The sequence below is a fragment of the Mirounga leonina genome, unplaced genomic scaffold (assembly GCF_011800145.1).
Source record: "Mirounga leonina isolate KUSES-001 unplaced genomic scaffold, KU_Mleo_1.0 Mir_165, whole genome shotgun sequence".
Classification (NCBI taxonomy): Eukaryota; Metazoa; Chordata; class Mammalia; order Carnivora; family Phocidae; genus Mirounga; species Mirounga leonina.
In genome coordinates this window covers 63,187,437-63,207,218 of record NW_023270415.1, presented here as the reverse complement: position 1 = coordinate 63,207,218, position 19,782 = coordinate 63,187,437, and the positions used below count along the sequence as shown (strand labels likewise).

General features: G+C 38.3%; 1 protein-coding gene across 5 annotated transcripts in view; it reads right to left on the bottom strand.

Moving 5' to 3' along the window:
- Positions 1-19,782, bottom strand: part of COL14A1 (collagen type XIV alpha 1 chain) — a 199,527-nt gene that overhangs the window by 165,644 nt on the left and 14,101 nt on the right. For all 5 annotated transcript variants that reach the window (XM_035011835.1, XM_035011836.1, XM_035011832.1 and 2 more), the window contains exons 3-4: positions 14,589-14,732; positions 10,270-10,356 (exon numbers count right to left, since the gene is read on the bottom strand). In XM_035011835.1, the coding sequence (XP_034867726.1) occupies positions 10,270-10,356; positions 14,589-14,732 (231 nt within the window). The remainder of the gene's footprint in view (positions 1-10,269; positions 10,357-14,588; positions 14,733-19,782) is intronic.

The following is a 19,782-nucleotide window of genomic DNA, read 5'->3' as shown; positions in this document are numbered from 1 at the left end:
TATCTATCTATCTATCTATCTATCTATCTATCTATCTATCTATCTATCATCTATCTCTCTTTTATCTATTTATATCTATCTATTGATAGATATAGATATATAGATATTGATATAGATATATACTTATATAGTTACATAGTTTTATATATATATGTAGTTATTTATTTATTGACTGCAGCAAACAGTTGTCTTTGCTTCCCTTTTTTACAATAATAAAAAGACCTGCCATTTAGTGACTGCTTTCACCAGATGCTTTGCATGTATCTTTTCCATTTAAGCCTGATACTAATCCTACAAGGTAGGTGTTTTTCTCACTCCACTGAAAAAGAAAGTTTAGAAGCTTAGAAAGGTTAAGTAACTTGTCCATCATCACACACTGAGCAGGTGGAAAAGCTGAAATTCAAATCCAGGACTAACGCCAAAGCCTGAACCACTTAGCTATTGTCCTATGCAACTCCCTTCACAGCAGTATTTGCAAGGAAGGAAGGGAAGAGGGAAGGGAGGAATAAGGGAGGGAGGGAGGGAAGGAGGGAAGGAAGAAAGAAAGAGGGAGGGAAGGAGCCATTAAAAAGAGCATGAAATTAAAGTCATACCCACTTGCCCTCTATCCAACCTGGGATGAATAATACCATAACAACTTGTAGGCACATGAAGCCCAATCCCCGAACCACAGCCAAAAGAACATCTCAGCTGTCACTCAGAACCCTGCATCTTAACAGTAACTGACAGTCCCATAAATATCACATTCGTTACATTTCTTCTCTGCTCAACAGCTATAAGGGACCAGGAGGAGACACTATAGCTGTCTTCAAATATTTAAAGGACTGTCATACAAAGGATAGATTAGTAGGGTTCTGTATGTCCACAAGGAGACAGATTTCAACTCAACTCAATGAAGAAGTAACAGTCAAGATTTCCATAGATCTCTGCCTTGGGAAACAGTGAGATCTCTGTCAATGAAAGCAGATGCAAGTCAACCCTGAAGGGCATGACTGAAAGGTCTCAACCATCCTCTCAACTGATGGAACTACATGGCTCTCTAAGTACCTTCCTATTCAAAATTCTAAGATTATTTCCTCCCTCCCCCACCTACCAAATTAAACCTGAACTATTCATGGTACTCTTCAAAGCTTTCCATAATTCAAGTCCACTTGACCTGTCCCTATTTATTTCACCCTTCATCCTAATAAAATTGCTCTCTTCTCCCCCCAAAATGGTCCCATCTCTAAGACTTTTGACTCAATTTTTATCCCCCATTCTGCCCCCCACCATTTGTTTCCACCTATCCGCTCCAAACCTTACTTACTTCTATGCAAAATACCTAAAATAGATTTTACTTCCTTGAAAAATATACGGTCCTTTTAAAATACTTTTGTACAGAGTTTGCTCTAAAATTTATTTGTATAATTATCTGGTTATTTCCTGATTTTTCTGAGATAATACAGACTCAAGAGAGGCTATTTCACTTGGACATCTTTATTTAAAAACAAAACTTTCTCAACTTCAGAAGCCAATGTATTGCATTCACATTTATTTTCATGTCTGTATATAGTACTACGTGATTTGGGTATATGTTCACTTTGGTTGCTAGGTAAGTTTCTGCAAAACACAACCACTCGATCATCTCTATAATTCCAACTCATCCATAACAAACAGATTCTGACATTTTGCAATTTCTAAGGCTGAGACACCTACTCAATCTAACACCAACAGTCAGGGCTGCAGGTATAGAAATAAGATGTTTAATACAAAATCCTTAGACAAGAAGGAAGGTATCAATCAGACAAGACTAAGCATTCCTGTAGGAGAATCTATAGCGGGGCTCACAGCTGAAGGTATTTGATTAAAAAAAAAACCCATACATTACAAGTTCTTTTAAAAATGAGGATACTTGAGGGGCTCCTGGGGGGCTCAGTCAGTTAAGCCTCTGCCTTTGGCTCAGGTCATGATCTCAGGGTCCTGGGATCTAGCCCGCATTGGACTCCCTGCTCAGAGGGGAGTCTGCTCCTCCCTCTCCCTCTACCCCCCCCCCCCCCCCCCCCCCCCTGCTTGTGCGTGCTCTTTCTCACTCTCACTCATGGCTCTCTATATCAAATAAATAAATAAAATCGTTTTAAAAATGAGGACATTTAAAAACTTATTTAAAGAAGAACTATGATCTCTTACTACCAGAGAAGTCACAGGCTAAGAATGATAAAATTTGTTGGAGGTCCACAGACAAGGTGTCAAAATCCTTCTACAATGTCTTATCAAGTGTGGGGGAGAGGAGGACTAAAAGAACTGGAAGTCTGTTGCTAGGAGAATCTCATCCCCTTGCCCTCAGGAAATCCTGTCATTGTATATACACAGGTATAACGTACTTTGCAGTTGTTCAATGATTATTTTCTGAATGACTGATCCTGCTTTGTGTCTCTCTGAATTCCTGAAAACATGAACCGTAATGTTTCACATCAAGGAAAAAAACCCCAGAAATCAGCTTTCTGCCGTTTTTATGATAAAAACTTCTTTCTGTTAACACAGTCTTTCTGAATCTTCTCCACAGGATTGTGACCCTCTCTCCTTGAGTCTGAAACAAGCCGCATCCAAATATTCAACAAATAGCTGTTGATAATGTAAGACATTCTGTTGCATTCTGTATGTTATTTTCTCTTTGAAATGAAGACATTAAGGAAACAGGAAATGGAAAATGGGTTGGAGACTGACAGTCCTTAGGTGCCTGAGATGTCCCAGGCCTGTCATCCATGGGCCAGCGATTCATCCTCACATCCCTGCATGCTTATTTTGACTATTATGCTGCTTTGCCAATGAAGAAACTAGGGCTTAGAGAGGTTAATGCAGTAGTCCCCCCTTACCCATGGTCCTCCCTTATCCCATGGTCATCGCGGTCTAGAAGTAGGTGATCCTCCCCTGAGGTATCATCAGAAGGACAAGAGTGGCCTAATGCTTCATCACAGTGCCTACGTCATTCCCCTCACTTCATCTCATCATGCCAGCATTTTATTATCTCACATCTTCACAAGGAGAAGAAGGTGAGTACGGGACTCTAAGGTAATTTTGAGAGAGGAAGAGAGACCACATTGATGGAAGTTTTATGACAGTGTATTGTTATAATTGTTCTATTTTATTAGTAGTTCTTGTTGTTAATCTCTCACTGTTCCTAATTTACAAATTAAATTTTATCATAGGTATGCACACATAGGGAAAAACATCATATATAGAGCGTTCGGTACCATCCGTTGATTTCAGGCATCCATTGGGGGTCTTGGAACGCATCCCCCACAGATAAGGGGGGCTGCTGTATGCCTAAGTTTGCATGGCTAGGTAGCAAGCGAGGGAAGATTTCACTGCGAGAGATGTTTGACCACAAAACCTGTGTGCTGTATTCCAAGCCACAGTGATCTCCCAAAGTAATAAGGAAAACAAGGGGGGAGAAAAGAAAGTTCTGTATGGGAAGGAGAAAGTATTCTGATGAAAATGTTTTTATTTATTCTCTTAAACCTCAAGCTGGAAAGCAATTCATATCATCTTCTGATGTCTCCTTTGAGCATGTTTACCCAGACTCAGGGACCTACGATGTGTCTAATGCCTTATACCTGAGAGACTATTCTTTGCTTGCTCTGTGCTTCTGTGAAATGTTATGGAATTCTTGGAGGGAAGAAGTAAGGGAAAACAGGACCATAATTACATCACAGCTTTTCTGTTACACACCTGTAACAGATCAGGATTTCGCAACCTTTTTTTTTTAGTTAATTAATTTTTTCTTCCTCAAGTCACCAGTTTATTGAGCAAGCTGAACTTGAACTTCTCAACCTTTTTCTTAATAAATTAATAAAATTACTTAACATCACTTTTTAAAAACTGGGGTTTTTTAATGGGGGAGGGGCAGAGGGAGAGCGAGAATCTCAAGCAGGATCCACACCCAGTGCAGAGCCCAACACGGGGCTCGATCTGATAACCCTGAGATCATGACCTCAGCTGAAATCAAGAGTCAGAGGTTTCACCAACTGAGCCACCCAGGCATCCCTCAAAACAGGGGTTTTATTTAATACACCAAAAAACTGAAGAACATACAATAGCATATGGCTAGGTCTCTGTCATTTAGAAATGGTTTCAACCACTCCTTCTATTCCTCCTCGTTCTGATTTTGTCTTTTGAAATCTTATCTTTGAATCTGACATTCTACCTTTTCCCCAACAAGGATTCAGGGTGTGGCTATCTATTTATGCTCCTCAGGACTCTTTATGTTCTATTTGATCCCTTCTCAAATCTACATATTCTCTTCTTCATAGTCTCCCAATCTCTTCCCTTGTTTTGAGTATTTCTATGACTTTAATAATATTGTTTATTTTATAGTCTTTACATAATCATTCCATAATTGAAATCCATGGGATTCTGAGACCACCCTTTTTGTGCCTTCTGATTCTTACTCTTGGCACATGGTTTACTTCTGTGTTTCACAAGTTTGGATTATGAGCTCTTTCTTGACATTGCTTTATCTGTGGCCATCTTTAGAATTTGAGTTACTTGTGCTTGAAATGTGATTTTGTGTTTGTATCTGTCAGGCACCCTACTTTTACCAACTCTGAGCAATTTTTACAGTAATCTCTTGAGTGGAAGAATCCCAGAGCACTTGAAGAGTGTAAATATGAATGCTTAATTTGAACATAGTATAGGCCCATGGTTATGAATTCTCAAGATGTTTTCCCTCTTTCAGAGCACAGGGTAGACAGAGACACTTCTTCAAATTCTCCCTGTGCATATGAGCAAAGATATTTTAGTCCACCCTGGTGCTGTTGCTGGTACACTATATCAGCTGTCTAGATAATAGTTATTATAACAATAAAGAAAAAAAGGAAAAGGAGGAAGGGGATAGTGAAGCAGAAGAAGAAGGAAAAGGAGGAGGAGGAAACATCTACCGAGCATGTCTAGGAGCCAGGCACCCTTCTAGATACTTTAATGCGTGATTTCCAGCCCAGAACCTAATTCCAATGTCCAGTTTATGAATGAACCCAATCCCTCCCCTCTCACTTCTAAGAGTCAAGATCTAGCCAGCATTAACCTTCAAGCCCCGCCCATTCCCCTTTGTTGTCGCTGATCTTCTGACTCCTGCCTTACCCAAATTCAGATCCCCGACAGTCCCGTTCTTGTTGAACTGAACAACTAGCCCTGAGCTTGGTAGATCTAAGACCCAGAATAACTGGTGGGAAAGGTGGTAAAATTTCAAATTTATCTCAAAGCCAAGAAACCATAAAACTATTCACAGGAAATAAGCAAACCTAGTAAGTAAAAATACACCTTCAGAATAATCATGTGTCCTGGCTGTTTTCAACCATAATGACGATACGTAATGCAGACCTGACTCCTCTCTAAGAATGATGAGTCCCTGCCAGACTATATTAGTTGAGTGAGGGTAGAATCCTGCCTACTGTGATCACCAGTTAATTCCCAGTGCCTAACACGGTGCTCAGCACTAAGGGGTAATCACCAAACTTCCTCTATGCATTTATTGTTAAATCAATAACATAAAAGAGTGGCCTATGATTATATTGATTCATGCAAACTATACATTGTAGTATCAGTAGCCAATACTTATGTAGTCCTTACTATGTCCTAGGCACTTGACACATGTTAACTAATCTAATCTCACAACCAACTTTTGGGAGTTGCCATGTTTCAGATTTTAAAAAAAGTCAAATGGGATAGCTAGTACGAGAAGCAGCATCCACTGAAGGTTTACATGGGAGAGCACATCTATGCAATCCTTACTGGAAATACCAACACAGAGCAGCTTGTTCTCAGGACAGAAAGAAATTACCAGGTTCATCAAATGATTCTGTTCCAGCACATTCAAAAATAAGGAACAGCAATCTTTTTCTGAAAAGGGCAGGATAGGAAATGTTTTAGTCTTTGCAGGTCATAGGATACCTGTTGCATCTGCTCAGCTCGGTTTTTGTGGGAAAGCAGCTACAGACAATATGTAAAGGACCGAGCACAGCTATGTTCCAATAAAACTTTATATAAGAAAACAAGACTGTACGTGGCCTGTGAGCCATAGTTTGCCAATCCTCAAAAGAATAACTTGTGCTCATTTCATTTTTTTCCTAGGAAAAAAAGACCTTCCCCTTATCTTCTCATTGTAGAAAACTAAAAAAAAAAACAAAAAAAAAAAACAAAAGCAGGTCAGAGGTCTTAATGGAAAAACCACAAAGAGGGGGAAAAAACAAACTCTATGCAACTTTTCCTATCTGTTTCATAATCTTTTTCAATCGGGTTCTGCACTCTTGTGCAAAACACCAAACTTAACTGAAGAAAGCTGTTTGGACAACAAAGGAGAAATAGCCGTTGAGGCAAACATGCCAGGATTATGCTCAAAGGCAAATACCACTTTTGTTTGTGAGTTTGTTTTGGATTATTGAAGAAACATGTACAGTCGATTGAAAGCAAGTAACTCTTTAGCTACACAGCAACTTTTGTTAAGGATCTTAGCTCTTTACATTTAAACCAAAATTCTAAACTATGTGTGTGAAGTATGTCTGATTGTATCTGAACCACTATAAATGTCAACTCTTGGACCAAAAATTGTAGACTGTAAACAAAACAAGGAGCAGCGGAGTTCACTGAGAATCACGGGACTAACACATTTGGAAGAGGGGATGTGGCAAGTGGTACGTCACAACTCGGGTGGGGAAGGCCTTCTTATTGCCTTCAGGCCCTGTGAACATTCTTCCCCAATCTCCCGGGAGCCCTAACTCTTGCCTGGATTGTTGCCACTGTTGACAACTTACTTTTTAAGACAATACTCCCCCACAGCCAATGCCGTGGGATCATGACTGGAGCTGAAGGCAGACGTTTAACCGACTAAGACACCCAGGTGCCCCTATAATCGTGTTTAGTGAGTAAAGCAAATGCACTGCTGAAGGAATGATCCTCTGGGTGTTCATCATAGTTATCAAAGCATATGTCCACGTGATTCCTACTTTTTCATTGTCCATTTTCCTGTATTTCATTCGCTTCACCTGATCTTTCATTTTAAAGGGCAGGAGGAAAGTGAATCAGAGAAAAAATAAAGAACTTAGAATATTTAGGAATATCAAGCTATAGCTAAATTCTGTGGCCAACTCTAATCCATGGATAGAAGATAGATTTCACCTTGAGTGCCATTTTTAAAGCACCACATGGTGAAGAATGCTAAGCCAAAACTCAGCTGAGAACTTACATGTAAAATCCTCCAGAAAAATATTTACAAATCTATTTCTTTAAAGAAATAAGAAAGAGGGCGCCTGGGTGGCTCAGTCATTAAGTGTCTGCCTTCGGCTCAGGTCATGAGCCCAGGGTCCTGGGATCGAGTCCTACATCGGGCTCCCTGCTCGGCAGGAAGCCTGCTTCTCCCTCTCCCACTCCCCCTGCTTGTGTTCCTGCTCTCGCTATCTCTCTCTCTGTCAAATAAATAAAAAAAAATCTTAAAAAAAAATTTTAAAAAAATAAAGAAAGAAATAAGAAAGATAAATCAGAAACTAACGAGTTTGGTTATTTAGAAGGGGTGAGTAAAACTAGGTAGATGAAACAAGGAAAGTGATACTTCTCTTGAGTATTACACCTTTGTATAATTTTTTTGCTCTTGGAACCATATTAATGTTTATGCATTCATAAATTAATCCAGCTGTATTAAAAATGAATGACAAAACCACAATGAATAGGGAAGAAAAGAACTAACCCAAGATCCTTTTGAACACAGATGTTTTATTATATACTCACACTAAAGGCATATATTGAACTCTAATTAATAGATTTTTTTACTGTGTGTATAGATTTGAAATTTTAAAACACTTTTATGATTGAGCATGTAAGCAGATATATTTAAGATATTGGGAGCCATGTTTCCCAATGCTCTTGCAAAAGGGTTATAAATATGGAAAGAGAGGGGTAAGAATGAATTCTGTGATATGGGCCTAAGGTAGATATAAGATACAACAAGATAGATGATAGATAGATGATAGACAAATAGATAGAGGTGTGGGTGTGGTGCAAGAGAAATTACCTGAAAACGAACAACATTTAGACTGACAACAGGCTTGTCAAAAATGGGAGCCAGAAGATAGTGACACATCTTCTAAATGGCTGGAGACAACAACTCTCAACCTGGCACCCAGCTAATCTTTCAACATCAAGGGGGGTTGTTGAAGATATTTTGGTATGAATAAAAAAGGAAATTGAACAAGATAGAATGCTGAGCAAATAAATTCATACACATGGGAAAATCTAGACAAACCCTGGCTGTTAAAATAATAATTATTATAAATATAATAACTTCATGAGGCAAAAAATAAACTAAGCTTAATGTATTTGCCATGAATTATGTGAAATACAAGAGATGGATAATTGAAGTTAATGTATACAAAATTTTGTGGGTTTTTTGTTTTTGTTTTTGTTTTTTACTAATACCTTTTAGTTCAGTGCGGGGGGAAATGCATTTTTAAAAAATTGACCAATTCTAAATAAATCAGGCATACAGGAGGGAAAACATAGGGGAAAATGTACAGTAGTAGAAAGAACACAACAAGGAGCAAATCCAAACTTTTCAGTAACTTCAACAAATCTAAGTAGACTAAAGTCACCAATCAAAAAACAGAGATTGTAAGAGATAATATTATAAATCTAACTAAATGCTCTTCACAAGATTACTCACCTTAAATCTGAGGACACAAATAGGGTGCAAGTTAAAGGATAGAGAATCAATGTATTATGTGACTACTAAAGAAAATTAAGCCTGTGCTGCTTTTTAATATTAAACAAAACTGTCTTCAAGTCAAATATTCAATTACTAAAAATAAAGAGAACCATTACAAAAGAAAAAGTCCCTGAGAAAATACAACTTTTATTTTACATGTACCTAGCCCATTATTTAAAGGAAAATTACCAGGGTTACAAAGAGAAATGGACAAATCATACACTAGAGAAAGAGATTAAAATTTTTCTCATTGCCCACATTTAAACAATAAAATAAGTCTCCACAAATTTTTAAAAAATATTCCAACCACAATGCAATTTGCTAAACACCAGAAACAAATAAATATCTTTTTAAAACTCTCCATAAGTTTAGAAATTAAATAATACAATCCTGGGGCACCTGGGTGGCTCAGTCACTTTGACTGTCCAACTCTTGATTGTGGCTCAGGTCATGATCTCAGGGTCATGGGTTTGAGCCCCGTGACAGGTTCCGCACTCAGGGCGGAGTCTGCTTGATATTCTCTCTCCCTCTCCCTCTACCCCTCCCCTTGCTCATACACTCTCTAAATAAATAAATAAATAAATAAATAAATAAATAAATAAATAAAATCTAAAAAAAAGAAATTAAATAATACATTTCTAAGTAACTTGTGGATCAAAATAGAAAGCCTACTGGAAATTAGAAAACAGTATGTGCTACATAATACTAATAATAAATCTCAAAATCTACATGATACAGCTAAAGCAGTACTTGGATATTTTAGTCTTAAAAACTGATATAACAAAAAGGAGAATCATTGAAAATTAATGAGATAAGGATCCAATTCAGGAAATGTGAAATTATAACTATGGCAAATGCTGTGAAGGAAAATCAGTTGTTATATGAGCCTATAAAGGAGGAGAGTAGTCAGGAAAGTGTTTCAAAGAAAGTGATGATTGAAATGAGCCTTGCAGGTAAAAGAGGAGGTATTTATGCAGAGTGGGTGATGGGGGAGAGTGTCTCATGCAGACAATGCAGCAGAGAGAGACCAGGATCTGAAAGAGCCGGCGGGGCTAGAAAGCAGTGAGCTGTTTGATAAGGAAGGAGAAGAAGGGACAGGTAAATTCCAAGGGTAGGCAGGGCTTGGAGGCCCAAGAGCAGTGGGAAGCTGTTGAATGGGTTCTAAGGTGTGTGTGGGGAGAGCGTGAGGTCAGATTTGTTTTGAAAAGATTCTTCAAACTTCTCAGTAGAAAACAAATTGAGATTTTGCTAAATAATCCTGTATACCAGAAAAGAAATGGCAGCTTTGCTGAGTATTGGCAATAGACACGGAAAGAAATGAACAGACTCTGTCCAGTATTTAAACAGAAAATAAATCCTCGAGAACTTGGTGAGGCACTGAAGATGGAGAGTAAGAGAGAGAAAAGTACTGGCAGCAGATATGAGGAGGGGAGGAGTGTCAGGATCAGGCCAATGGCCAGGTATGTATGTATTGCTTGTGTTATTAAAACAACTAAACCCCCAAATGAGTAAATTAAAACAAACAAACAAAAAAAACTGACCTTCAGTTGGAGATGGTTTGTTCCCATTTCCTTTATCCACAACCTTGACTCTGGCTTTTGGTTCCTTTCTTTTTTCCAAATCTTTAACTGGAAGAAAAGGAGAAACACAGCAACATGTCGTGTTAAAGTCTAAAGGAAAATATTCAATGATTTCTACTAAAACCCTTGCAAGTATCGAGAGTATTAAGTAGAAATTAGCTCCATGGTAGAATTCCATTTCCAAAGATTGGAAATGCTATTTTATTTCATCTCCTCATGGGAAGGTGTGGAAAACACTTAAGGAATCGCTTTGGTCGAGTACTCACTATCAAATAAATTCAACCTGCTATAAAATCAGCATGATTATGCCCATTTCCTACGTGAGGGAAGGAAAGACCAGGAGGCTAAGTAATTGAAACATATTTCATAAAACCAGAAAGTATTGGCCCAGGATTCAGCCATATCTTCTGGTCTCTGAACAAGGCCTATGAGTTGGCCTCTGTTCTAGAAAGATCTTGGCCATGAATATCTTCATTTGGAGTTGGTCTGTCTGCAATAGAAGGTGAAGAATCCAAAATATTTCCTTCCAAACTTAAAAAAAAAAAAAAAAGCTTCCCTACCAATAAGTAGTAGTATTTCTTTGTCAGTTTCAGTATGAACTATTCAGGGGTCCAGAATTAATATACCCATACCAATCTACTCCCTCATGCCTTCACTTTCCACTGCTTAAACTCCATAGCAGTTTCCTGCTATTGCTTGGCACTTGTCTGTGTCAGCTCAGACCACCGCCAATGGCAATGGTTTCTGCACAAATAAAACACCCATGAAAAGGCAGAAGGGATCCTCTGGTGAGCTATCTCATTTAACTGTTGCATTCACTTAATGGAAAATCAGCAGATTTATTGCAGGGTGGGCTATGTAGGGGAAGGAATGATTTCCTCTGAACCATCCTTCCTGCCTTCTCTAGGGTGTTATTCCATTAACCCTGTCTCTATCATCCCCTCCTCCTCTTCTTTCTCCTGATTTCCATCCCTTTGCTGAAGGGGTTTGAGACTTGCCAGTTCCCAAGGTCATGTTGCTCTAGTTCTGTTATTTGTTTCCTTAGAAACCATCCTTGGCTTTCTGGTACCTAGAGGTTAAATTCCAAGATTAAAATAATAATAATAATAAGATGCTTTGATCCTGCTGTTCCCACTGACCCTCTAACTTTCTAAATCCATTTTTGTCAGACCTCACTCTCTGACTTCTTTACAAGCCTTAACCACTTTGGAACACCCCCTTCTTTAAATTCTTTTCTTTGTCAGTTTTACAAAGGCATTATCCTGGATTTTCTTGTATTCCTCTGACCCCTCCTTTATATTCTCATTTTTTGGATCCTTTTTCTGCTTCCATTCCTGAAACATGATCATATACTAAATTTGCCCTGCATCTCTGCATACCCCGCCTATAATTTTATTGCCCCACAATTTTAATGCTCACCCTTCTGTGGATAATTTCCAAATATATATCTTCAACCCCACCCACCCATAGGTCATGGCCTCAAGTTGCTTACATCCTGTAAAAGAAATCTGCAATTTTAATATGAGAACAAATGTGCTGAGTGTTCATAGAAGCAGAAATAGATCTGGCAAAGAATAATTCCAGAGGTGGAGACTCAGGGAAACTTCACAGGGAAGGTGATATTTGAGCCAGACTTGAAAGATGAGCAAGATTTTGCAGGCAGAGATTAGCAAAATGTCATTCCAGAGAGGAAAATGGGGGCCAAAAAGAAAATTTGCCAAAATAGGGCCATAAACCATTCTGATATTATATACATATATAACATATAACAGTCACTTTCAATTGTGCCCCTAGCTTACATATAAGATGCAACACATACGTCACACCAAGCTGCTGTCTCCCTCATCCAGGAGGCAAACTAAACTGGAAAACAGACTGTCGTAAGCAAAGTGGCATTAATCATGACAACAGTAACCATGTCCTACTATGTGCTGAAGTGCATTAACCCACAGTAACAGCCATATATCATTACCCCCACTTGCAGATGAGAAAACTTGAGGCCATGCTTGATTTGCTTGGCCAAATACACACACCAGATCAGACATGCCTTTCTATCTTCAAAATCCAAAAGCATTGTTTCTCATGCTTCCCTGTGTATCAGAAGATGGACTTATGAGGACTTCAAATCTCTACACTAACTGCAAACTTAGATGCACAGCATTTGTCTGGATCATCATTTTCCTGGACCCAACCGTGGAAGCTTTCCAGGGAGGGGAAACCAGGCTTTAGCTCCATCTCACAAGGAGCAAAATGAAAAAGAAAACCATCCGAAGTTCTTTTAATATCACTGTTGCAAACTTGTATTTGGAACGAACTAATCTGTGACAATAATAATGATGTAGCTAAAAAATATATCTGCTTACATATGTTATCCAACATACCAGTTAGGCTGCCTCAATAAGATTATTTCAGCAGAGCTAAGCAAGCTGAAAACAACTGCATTTCCTTTGAAGTGTTTTGAGTAACTAGCTCTTGGCAAAGATTTTTCAGGTTACCTGTTTGTTAGGATGCTCAGTCAATGGACTATCTGGAATAATCAATTGCAATGCCTTCAGTCTAAAGTAAAATGTCTCCACGTCCTTTTACTGCTTCTCATAAACTTTAAGAAGAGTTATTTCGCTTACTCATGTTGAAATGTTAAGAGGCCCAAAACGCAAGTATAGTGCCAATAAAGGCAGACAGAGGCTGATTTATATTGGAAATAACATAAAAAACCCTTTCCAGAGCTTCCAGATAATGTGAATCTCAAAAGAATGTCATGTTTAAAACATCTGCATGTCCTACTAACAGGTGGATTTACCAAATGTCTTCGTTCAGAAGTTTTAAGAGGTAGCAAGTTAACCAAGTTGGGGGCTTTTTAATTTAAAAAAAATCACAAAATATATGTCATAAAACATTACTTAGAAGAGGAAGAAGAAAAAAAAAGGAAAGAGGGGCAGAAAATCCAGCTAGAACACTGCTACACACACAGTTCTAGATTCATGGGTAAATCCCACAGCCTCCCAGATTTGTGGATTAATCTAATGGCAGGATTTGAAAAGCTATTGTTATTTGAAACAATGTCCAGAATTTACCTCAAAATTAGGGCAGAGTGGTGGGGGGAGGATAGTATATGAAACAAGACTGGCCATGAATAGCTCATTGTTGAAGTGACTGATGGATACTTAGGGGTTTATTATACTATCCTGCTGATTTTTTAAAATATGTTTAAAATTATCCTTTAAAAATTGGAATTTTTAAAGAGTCTATATTAACAATGAAGTAAACAGAAAGTTAACCAGGACAGGCCTCTTCTGTTTGCATTCACAATACATAAAAAAAAAACAAAACTTTGCCGTCCATATATGAATGGCCACTCCCAGGAAGAGGTAGTTGCTGGGGTCTCTGCTCACGAGAATATAAGGTCCACGGAGGCAGTGGCTTGTTATGTTCCCAGTGCCTAAAAATAAGGCCTGACACTTAGTAGCCATGCAATATATATTTGTTAAATGGAAACAAAGAATAAATGAATGAATATCTATCTCCTGAAAGACAGAAGAATCACAGCCTGTAAGAACAACTTTTAAATTTAATATAGGAAAGGCATTCTAATGTCATAGATTGAGCTGCCTCAAAGCTTTCTCCATTGCTTAGAATATCTCAGCATGCCCTGCCTTTCCCTGCTGCCCAACTTGCTATTTGAGAACTGGCTCAAATATGAAGCCATCCCCTGTCCATTCTTATCCCAGCCCATTATTGGGACAGAGAGAGCATCTCCCTTCATAGAGCCCGGAACATATCTCTCTCCCTAACACTTACTACGTTCACAGAGCTCTTTGTCATGGGACCTGGTACATAATAGGCCAATGATAAAAGTCAACTTTTTAAAAAGAGTTAAATTCCTTGTATAGATTGTTTACGTAGAGGCTAGACTGGCATTTGCTAGGGATCTATAAAGCAGGCGTAGGCATCAGCCACTGAATCACTCGTAAGTATTCATTGAGCACCTATTAGATACCGGGTAGACGAGATGTCTGGGTAAGATTCTGAGGACAGTGTGAGGGAGAGCATTTGAGATGTAAAACTTAGAGGATTTAAGTAGGCATGCAGTGCAACAGGTTAAGGGAGGGGCAGAAGTGTATTAGTGATAGAAGGAACTCATGGATGATTTCACTAAATATCTTTCAAGATGTCTTCATCTAAACAATCCAATTTTAACCTGTTACAATATTTACCACAGATTCAAACTCAGAGCTGGAACAGAGTCCCATGGTAGCACTTTAAGAACTGTAAATACGTACTTCTGAATTGACCTTGGGCTGGCTTGCTTTCTTTGTCTTTATTGTATGCAATAATTTGAACCGTGTAGTTCTGGTCCGGCATAAGACCTTGAATAATTGCTTTAGTTGCAGTGTTCTGGAGATTCAACTGATTAGTTTTGCCACCTATAATAAAACAAAAAGATAAATCAGTACTAAGAAACAGGTTAACTGGATACATTAAGAAAATTTATTGGGGTGCCTGGGTGGCTCAGTTGGTTAAGCGACTGCCTTCGGCTCAGGTCATGATTCTGGAGTCCCTGGATCGAGTCCCGCATCGGGCTCCCTGCTCCGCGGGGAGCCTGCTTCTCCCTCTCCCACTCCCCCTGCTTGTGTTCCCTCTCTCGCTGTGTCTTTCTCTGTCAAATAAATAAATAAAATCTTTAAAAAAAAAAGAAAAGAAAATTTATTAATCAGCAATCAAGATTTTAAAAGGTGAAAACCCTGGGGCGCCTGGGTGGCTCAGTCGTTAAGCGTCTGCCTTCGGCTCAGGTCATGATCCCAGGGTCCTGGGATCGAGTCCCACATCGGGCTCCCTGCTCCACGGGGAGCCTGCTTCTCCCTCTCCTGCCCCCCCTGCTTGTGTCCCTGTTCTCGCTGTCTCTCTCTGTCATATAAATAAATAAAATCTTAAAAAAAAAAAAAAAGGTGAAAACCCTTAAATATATATCTAATGGTGCATAGGCACATAGCACTTAAATTTAACATTGTTCTTTATCATTCTTGGTTGTACTCTTTGCATTAGATAACTTGTCTAATTTAGACAGAACACATTTACAAAAATCTTTCATCATAATGCATTATGCTTTTATACACTAGGGAAAGCCATAGTACAGGATTAGAAGACAGTAAGCCCTCAACATCAGATACAGTCTTCAAGGAAAGAATTCCACTTAAAAGTGAAGGGAAAGATAGAGGCAGACTGAGTGCCATTATCTACGCTGGAATTTTTGCTATGGTCTCTAAACTGAGTCAAAGCATCCCTAAAGCATTAGCAATGTAACTATATTAAGTCTGAGTGTAACTGGCTCAGGATGTTGACGGAACCAATCACTGCCCGGCTACTTAAACGTTAGCTTGCGTCGTGAAAAGATTTCAAACCTCCATTATCTCTCCATCAAATTAGACTGACATCTAAGGCTTTCGTGGAAATACTGTTGGTTAAATACTCAACTTTTAGGCGAAATTCCAAATATGCCTTTCTTTTCTAATTTCTGGCAGTAGGTACTAAGTCTGAGAAAGGAGAAATTTAAAGCTTCCGCCCTGCTAGCCCTGACGGCAAAAAGGATCTGAAATTTGTTGAATGAATTAAACGTAACACAGATTACAATATATTGTAATCATATTCTCATAAGATTAATAATGTTATGTCTGAAATTTGATGCCTCTATCATCCAGGCTGCCTGCTACTAGAAGGCAGAACTGAGCCTTTTTCTTGCCAAATGCATTTATGTCCAAGATATTAAACCCGGTTCCACAAACGTCTATTATTTAAAGCTCATCTACTACAAAGTGCACCAAATAAATCTTTCTTGATGTGTGTTTCACTAAGAAAAAAAAAGTTTCTTAGAATACTCTGCATTAGAATCCCTGAGAGGCACAGGTGTATTATTTTACCAAAGGCTTTGAGAATTCTGCAATAGAAAGGCTTTAAACTCTTTAAAATAGGACTTCTTAAATTTCTTTGACCATTAAACCATTTAAATGGTTGTATAATAGTTATGAGCATCTTGCAGATTACCATGGAACACGCTTTGGGAAAGACTGGTATACACTGTATTTGGAACATGTCTTGCAGTGCTAAAATGTCTACATTTTGTGTCTGGATGCACTTATTACTCTTTTTTATTCACTCTATTTTATGTTTGATCAAGTAGATAACAGAGTGTCAACACTGTCTTATTGGCTTGGGTCACTGTAGTAAGGACACTGAGTCACTGGAAAAAATATAACCAGTATTCATGAAGAAATAATTTGCTTTCACCCTCAATTTTTATTTTGTCTCTGGAGGTGTTTAAGTAAGAGCTGGAGGTTTGCTTTGTGGGTGTGCTGTGGCAGAGGGGCTTGAAGGATCTGGCTGAGATTTGGGTCAGAGGCTACGCAAGTCACTTCTAAGACTCCCTGATTCTTTAATGCCACCTACAGGGTATACTGAATAGTTTCGTATTATCAGTTAATTAATCAGGGAAAGTTAAAATACCAATTACCTGGAGGAAAAAGAATAAACTTTCAAGATCAGATATGGGGAATTCTCAGAGGTACCACAAATTGGAAACTCATAATTTGACCTTTAAAGTCATAATGATGTTCAAGAATCTCTTTTTTTTCCTTCCAAGATTTTATTTAAATTCAAGTTAGTCAACATACAGCGTAGTATTGATTATAGGAGTAGAATTTAGTGATTCATCGCTTACATATAACACCCAGTGGTCATCACAACAAGTGCCCTGCTTAATGCCCATCACCCATTTAGCCCATCCCCCCACCCACCTCCCCTCCAGCAACCCTTAGTTTGTTCTCTACAGTTAAGGGTCTCTTATGGGTTGCTTCCCTCTCTGTTTTTATTTCATTTTTTCTTCCCTTCCCCTATGTTCATCTGTTTTGTTTTTTAAATTCCATATATGAGTAAAATCATATGGTATTTATCTATCTCTGACTGACTTACTTTGCTTAGCATAATACACTCTAGTTCCATCCACGTTGCTGCAAATGCCAAGATTTCATTCCTTTTGATGGCTGACTAATATTCCATATTATATATGTATATGTATATATGTACATATATGTATATACGTGTGTGTGTATATATATATATATTTGTATAAATACCACATCTTCTTTTTCCATTCATCAGTTGATGGACATTTGAGCTCTCTTTTAATAATTTCACTATTGTTGATAATGCTGCTATAAAACATTGGGGCGCATGTGCCCTTTTGAATCAGTATTTTTTTATCCTTTGAATAAACACGTCATAGTGCAATTGATGGGTCATAGGGTATTTCTATTTTTAACTTTTTGAGAAAGCTCCATACTATGTTCCACAGTGGCTGTACCAGCTTGCGTTCCCACCAACAGTGTAGGAGGGTTCCCCTTTCTCTGCATCTTCGCCAACATCTGTTATTTCCTGAGTTCTTAATGTTAGCCATTCTGACAGGTATGGGGTGATATCTCGTTGTGGTTTTGATTTGTATTTCCCTGATGCAGAGTAATGCTGAGCATTTTTTCATGTATCTCTTGGCCATTTGTATGTCTTCTTTGGAGAGATGTCTGCTCATGTCTTCTGCCCATTTCTTAACTGGATTATTTTTTGCCTGTTGAGTTTGATATGTTCTTTATAGATTTTGGATACTAGCCCTTTATCTGATATGTCATTTGCAAATATCTTCTCCCATTCTGTCGGTTGTCTTTTGGTTTTGTTGACTGTTTCCTTCACTGTGCAGAAGCTTTTTATCTTGATGAAGTCCCAAGAGTTCATTTTTGCTTTTGTTTCCCTTGCCTCTGCAGTCGTGTCTAGCAAGAAGTTGCTGCGGCCGAGGTCAAAGAGGTTGCTGCCTGTGTTCTCCTCTAGGATTTTGATTGTTTCCTGTCTCACATTTAGGTCTTTCATCCATTTTGAATTTATTTTTCTGTATGGCGTAAGAAAGTGGTCTAGTTTCATTCTTCTGCATGTCGCTGTCCAGTTTTCCCAACACCATTTGTTGAAGAGACTGTCTTTTTACCATTGGATGTTCTTTCCTGCTTTGTCGAATATTAGTTGACCATAGAGTCGCGGGTCCATTTCTGGGCTCTCTATTCTGTTCCATTGATCTATGTGTCTGTTTTTGTGCCAGTACCATACTGTCTTGATGATTACATCTTTGTAATACAGCTTCAAGTCTGGAATTGTGATGCTCCCAGCTTTGGTTTTCTTTTTCAACATTCCTCTGGCTATTCGGGGTCTTTTCTAGTTCCACACAAATTTTAGAACTGTTGTTCTAGCTCTGTGAAAAATGATGGTGGTATTTTGATAGGGATTGCCCTGAATGCATAGATTGCTTTGGGTAGTATAGAAATTTTAATAATATTTGTTCTTCCAACCCATAAGCAAGGGATGATTTTCCATTTCTTTGTGTCTTCTTCTTCAATTTCTTTCATAAGTGTTCTACAGTTTTCAGTACAGATCTTTTACCTCTTTGGTTAGGTTTATTCTTAGGTATCTTATGCTTTTTGATGCAGTTGTAAATGGGATCAATTCCTTGATTTCTCTTTCTGCTGCCTCATTATTGGTATATAGAAATGCAACAGATTTCTGTACATTGATTTTATATCCTGTGACTTTGCTGAATTCATGTATCAGTTCTAGGAATTTTTTGGTGGAGACTTACGGGTTTTCTACATAGAGTATCATGTTGTCTGTGAAGAGTGAAAGTTTGACTTCCTTGCCAATTTGGATGCCTTTTATTTCTTTTGGTTGTCTGATTGCTGAGGCCAGGACTTCCAGTACTATGCTGAACAACAGTGATGAGAGTGGACATCCCTGCCATGTTCCTGACTTTATGGGAAAAGCTCTCAGTTTTTCTCCCTTGAGGCTGATATCCGCTGTGAGTCTTTCATATATGGCCTTTATGATATTGAGATATGTTCCTTCTATCCCTACTTTCTTGAGGGTTTTTACCAAGAAAGGATACTGTATTTTATCAAATGCTTTCTCTGCATCTATTGAGAGGATCATATGATTCTTGTCCTTTTATTAATGTGGTGTATCACATTGATTGATTTGCAGATATTGAACCACTCTTGCAGTCCAGGAATAAATCCCACTTGATCGTGGTGAATAATTCTTTTGATGTACTGTTGGATTTGATTAGCTAGTATCTTGTTGAGAACTTTTGCATACATGTTCATCAGGGATATTGTTCTGTAATTCTCTTTTTTAGTGGGGCCTTTGCCTGGTTTTGGAATCAAAGTAATGCTGGCTTCATAGAATGATTCTGGAAATTTTCCTTCCATTTCTATTTTTTGGAACAGTTTCAGACAAATAGGTATTACTTCTTTTTTAAATGGTAGAATTCCCCTGGGAATCCATCTGGCCCTGGACTCATTTGTTGGGAGATTTTTTTTTATTTTAAGGTTTTTATTTTATTTATTTTTTTTGACAGAGAGAGAGACAGCAAGAGAGGGAACACAAGCAGGG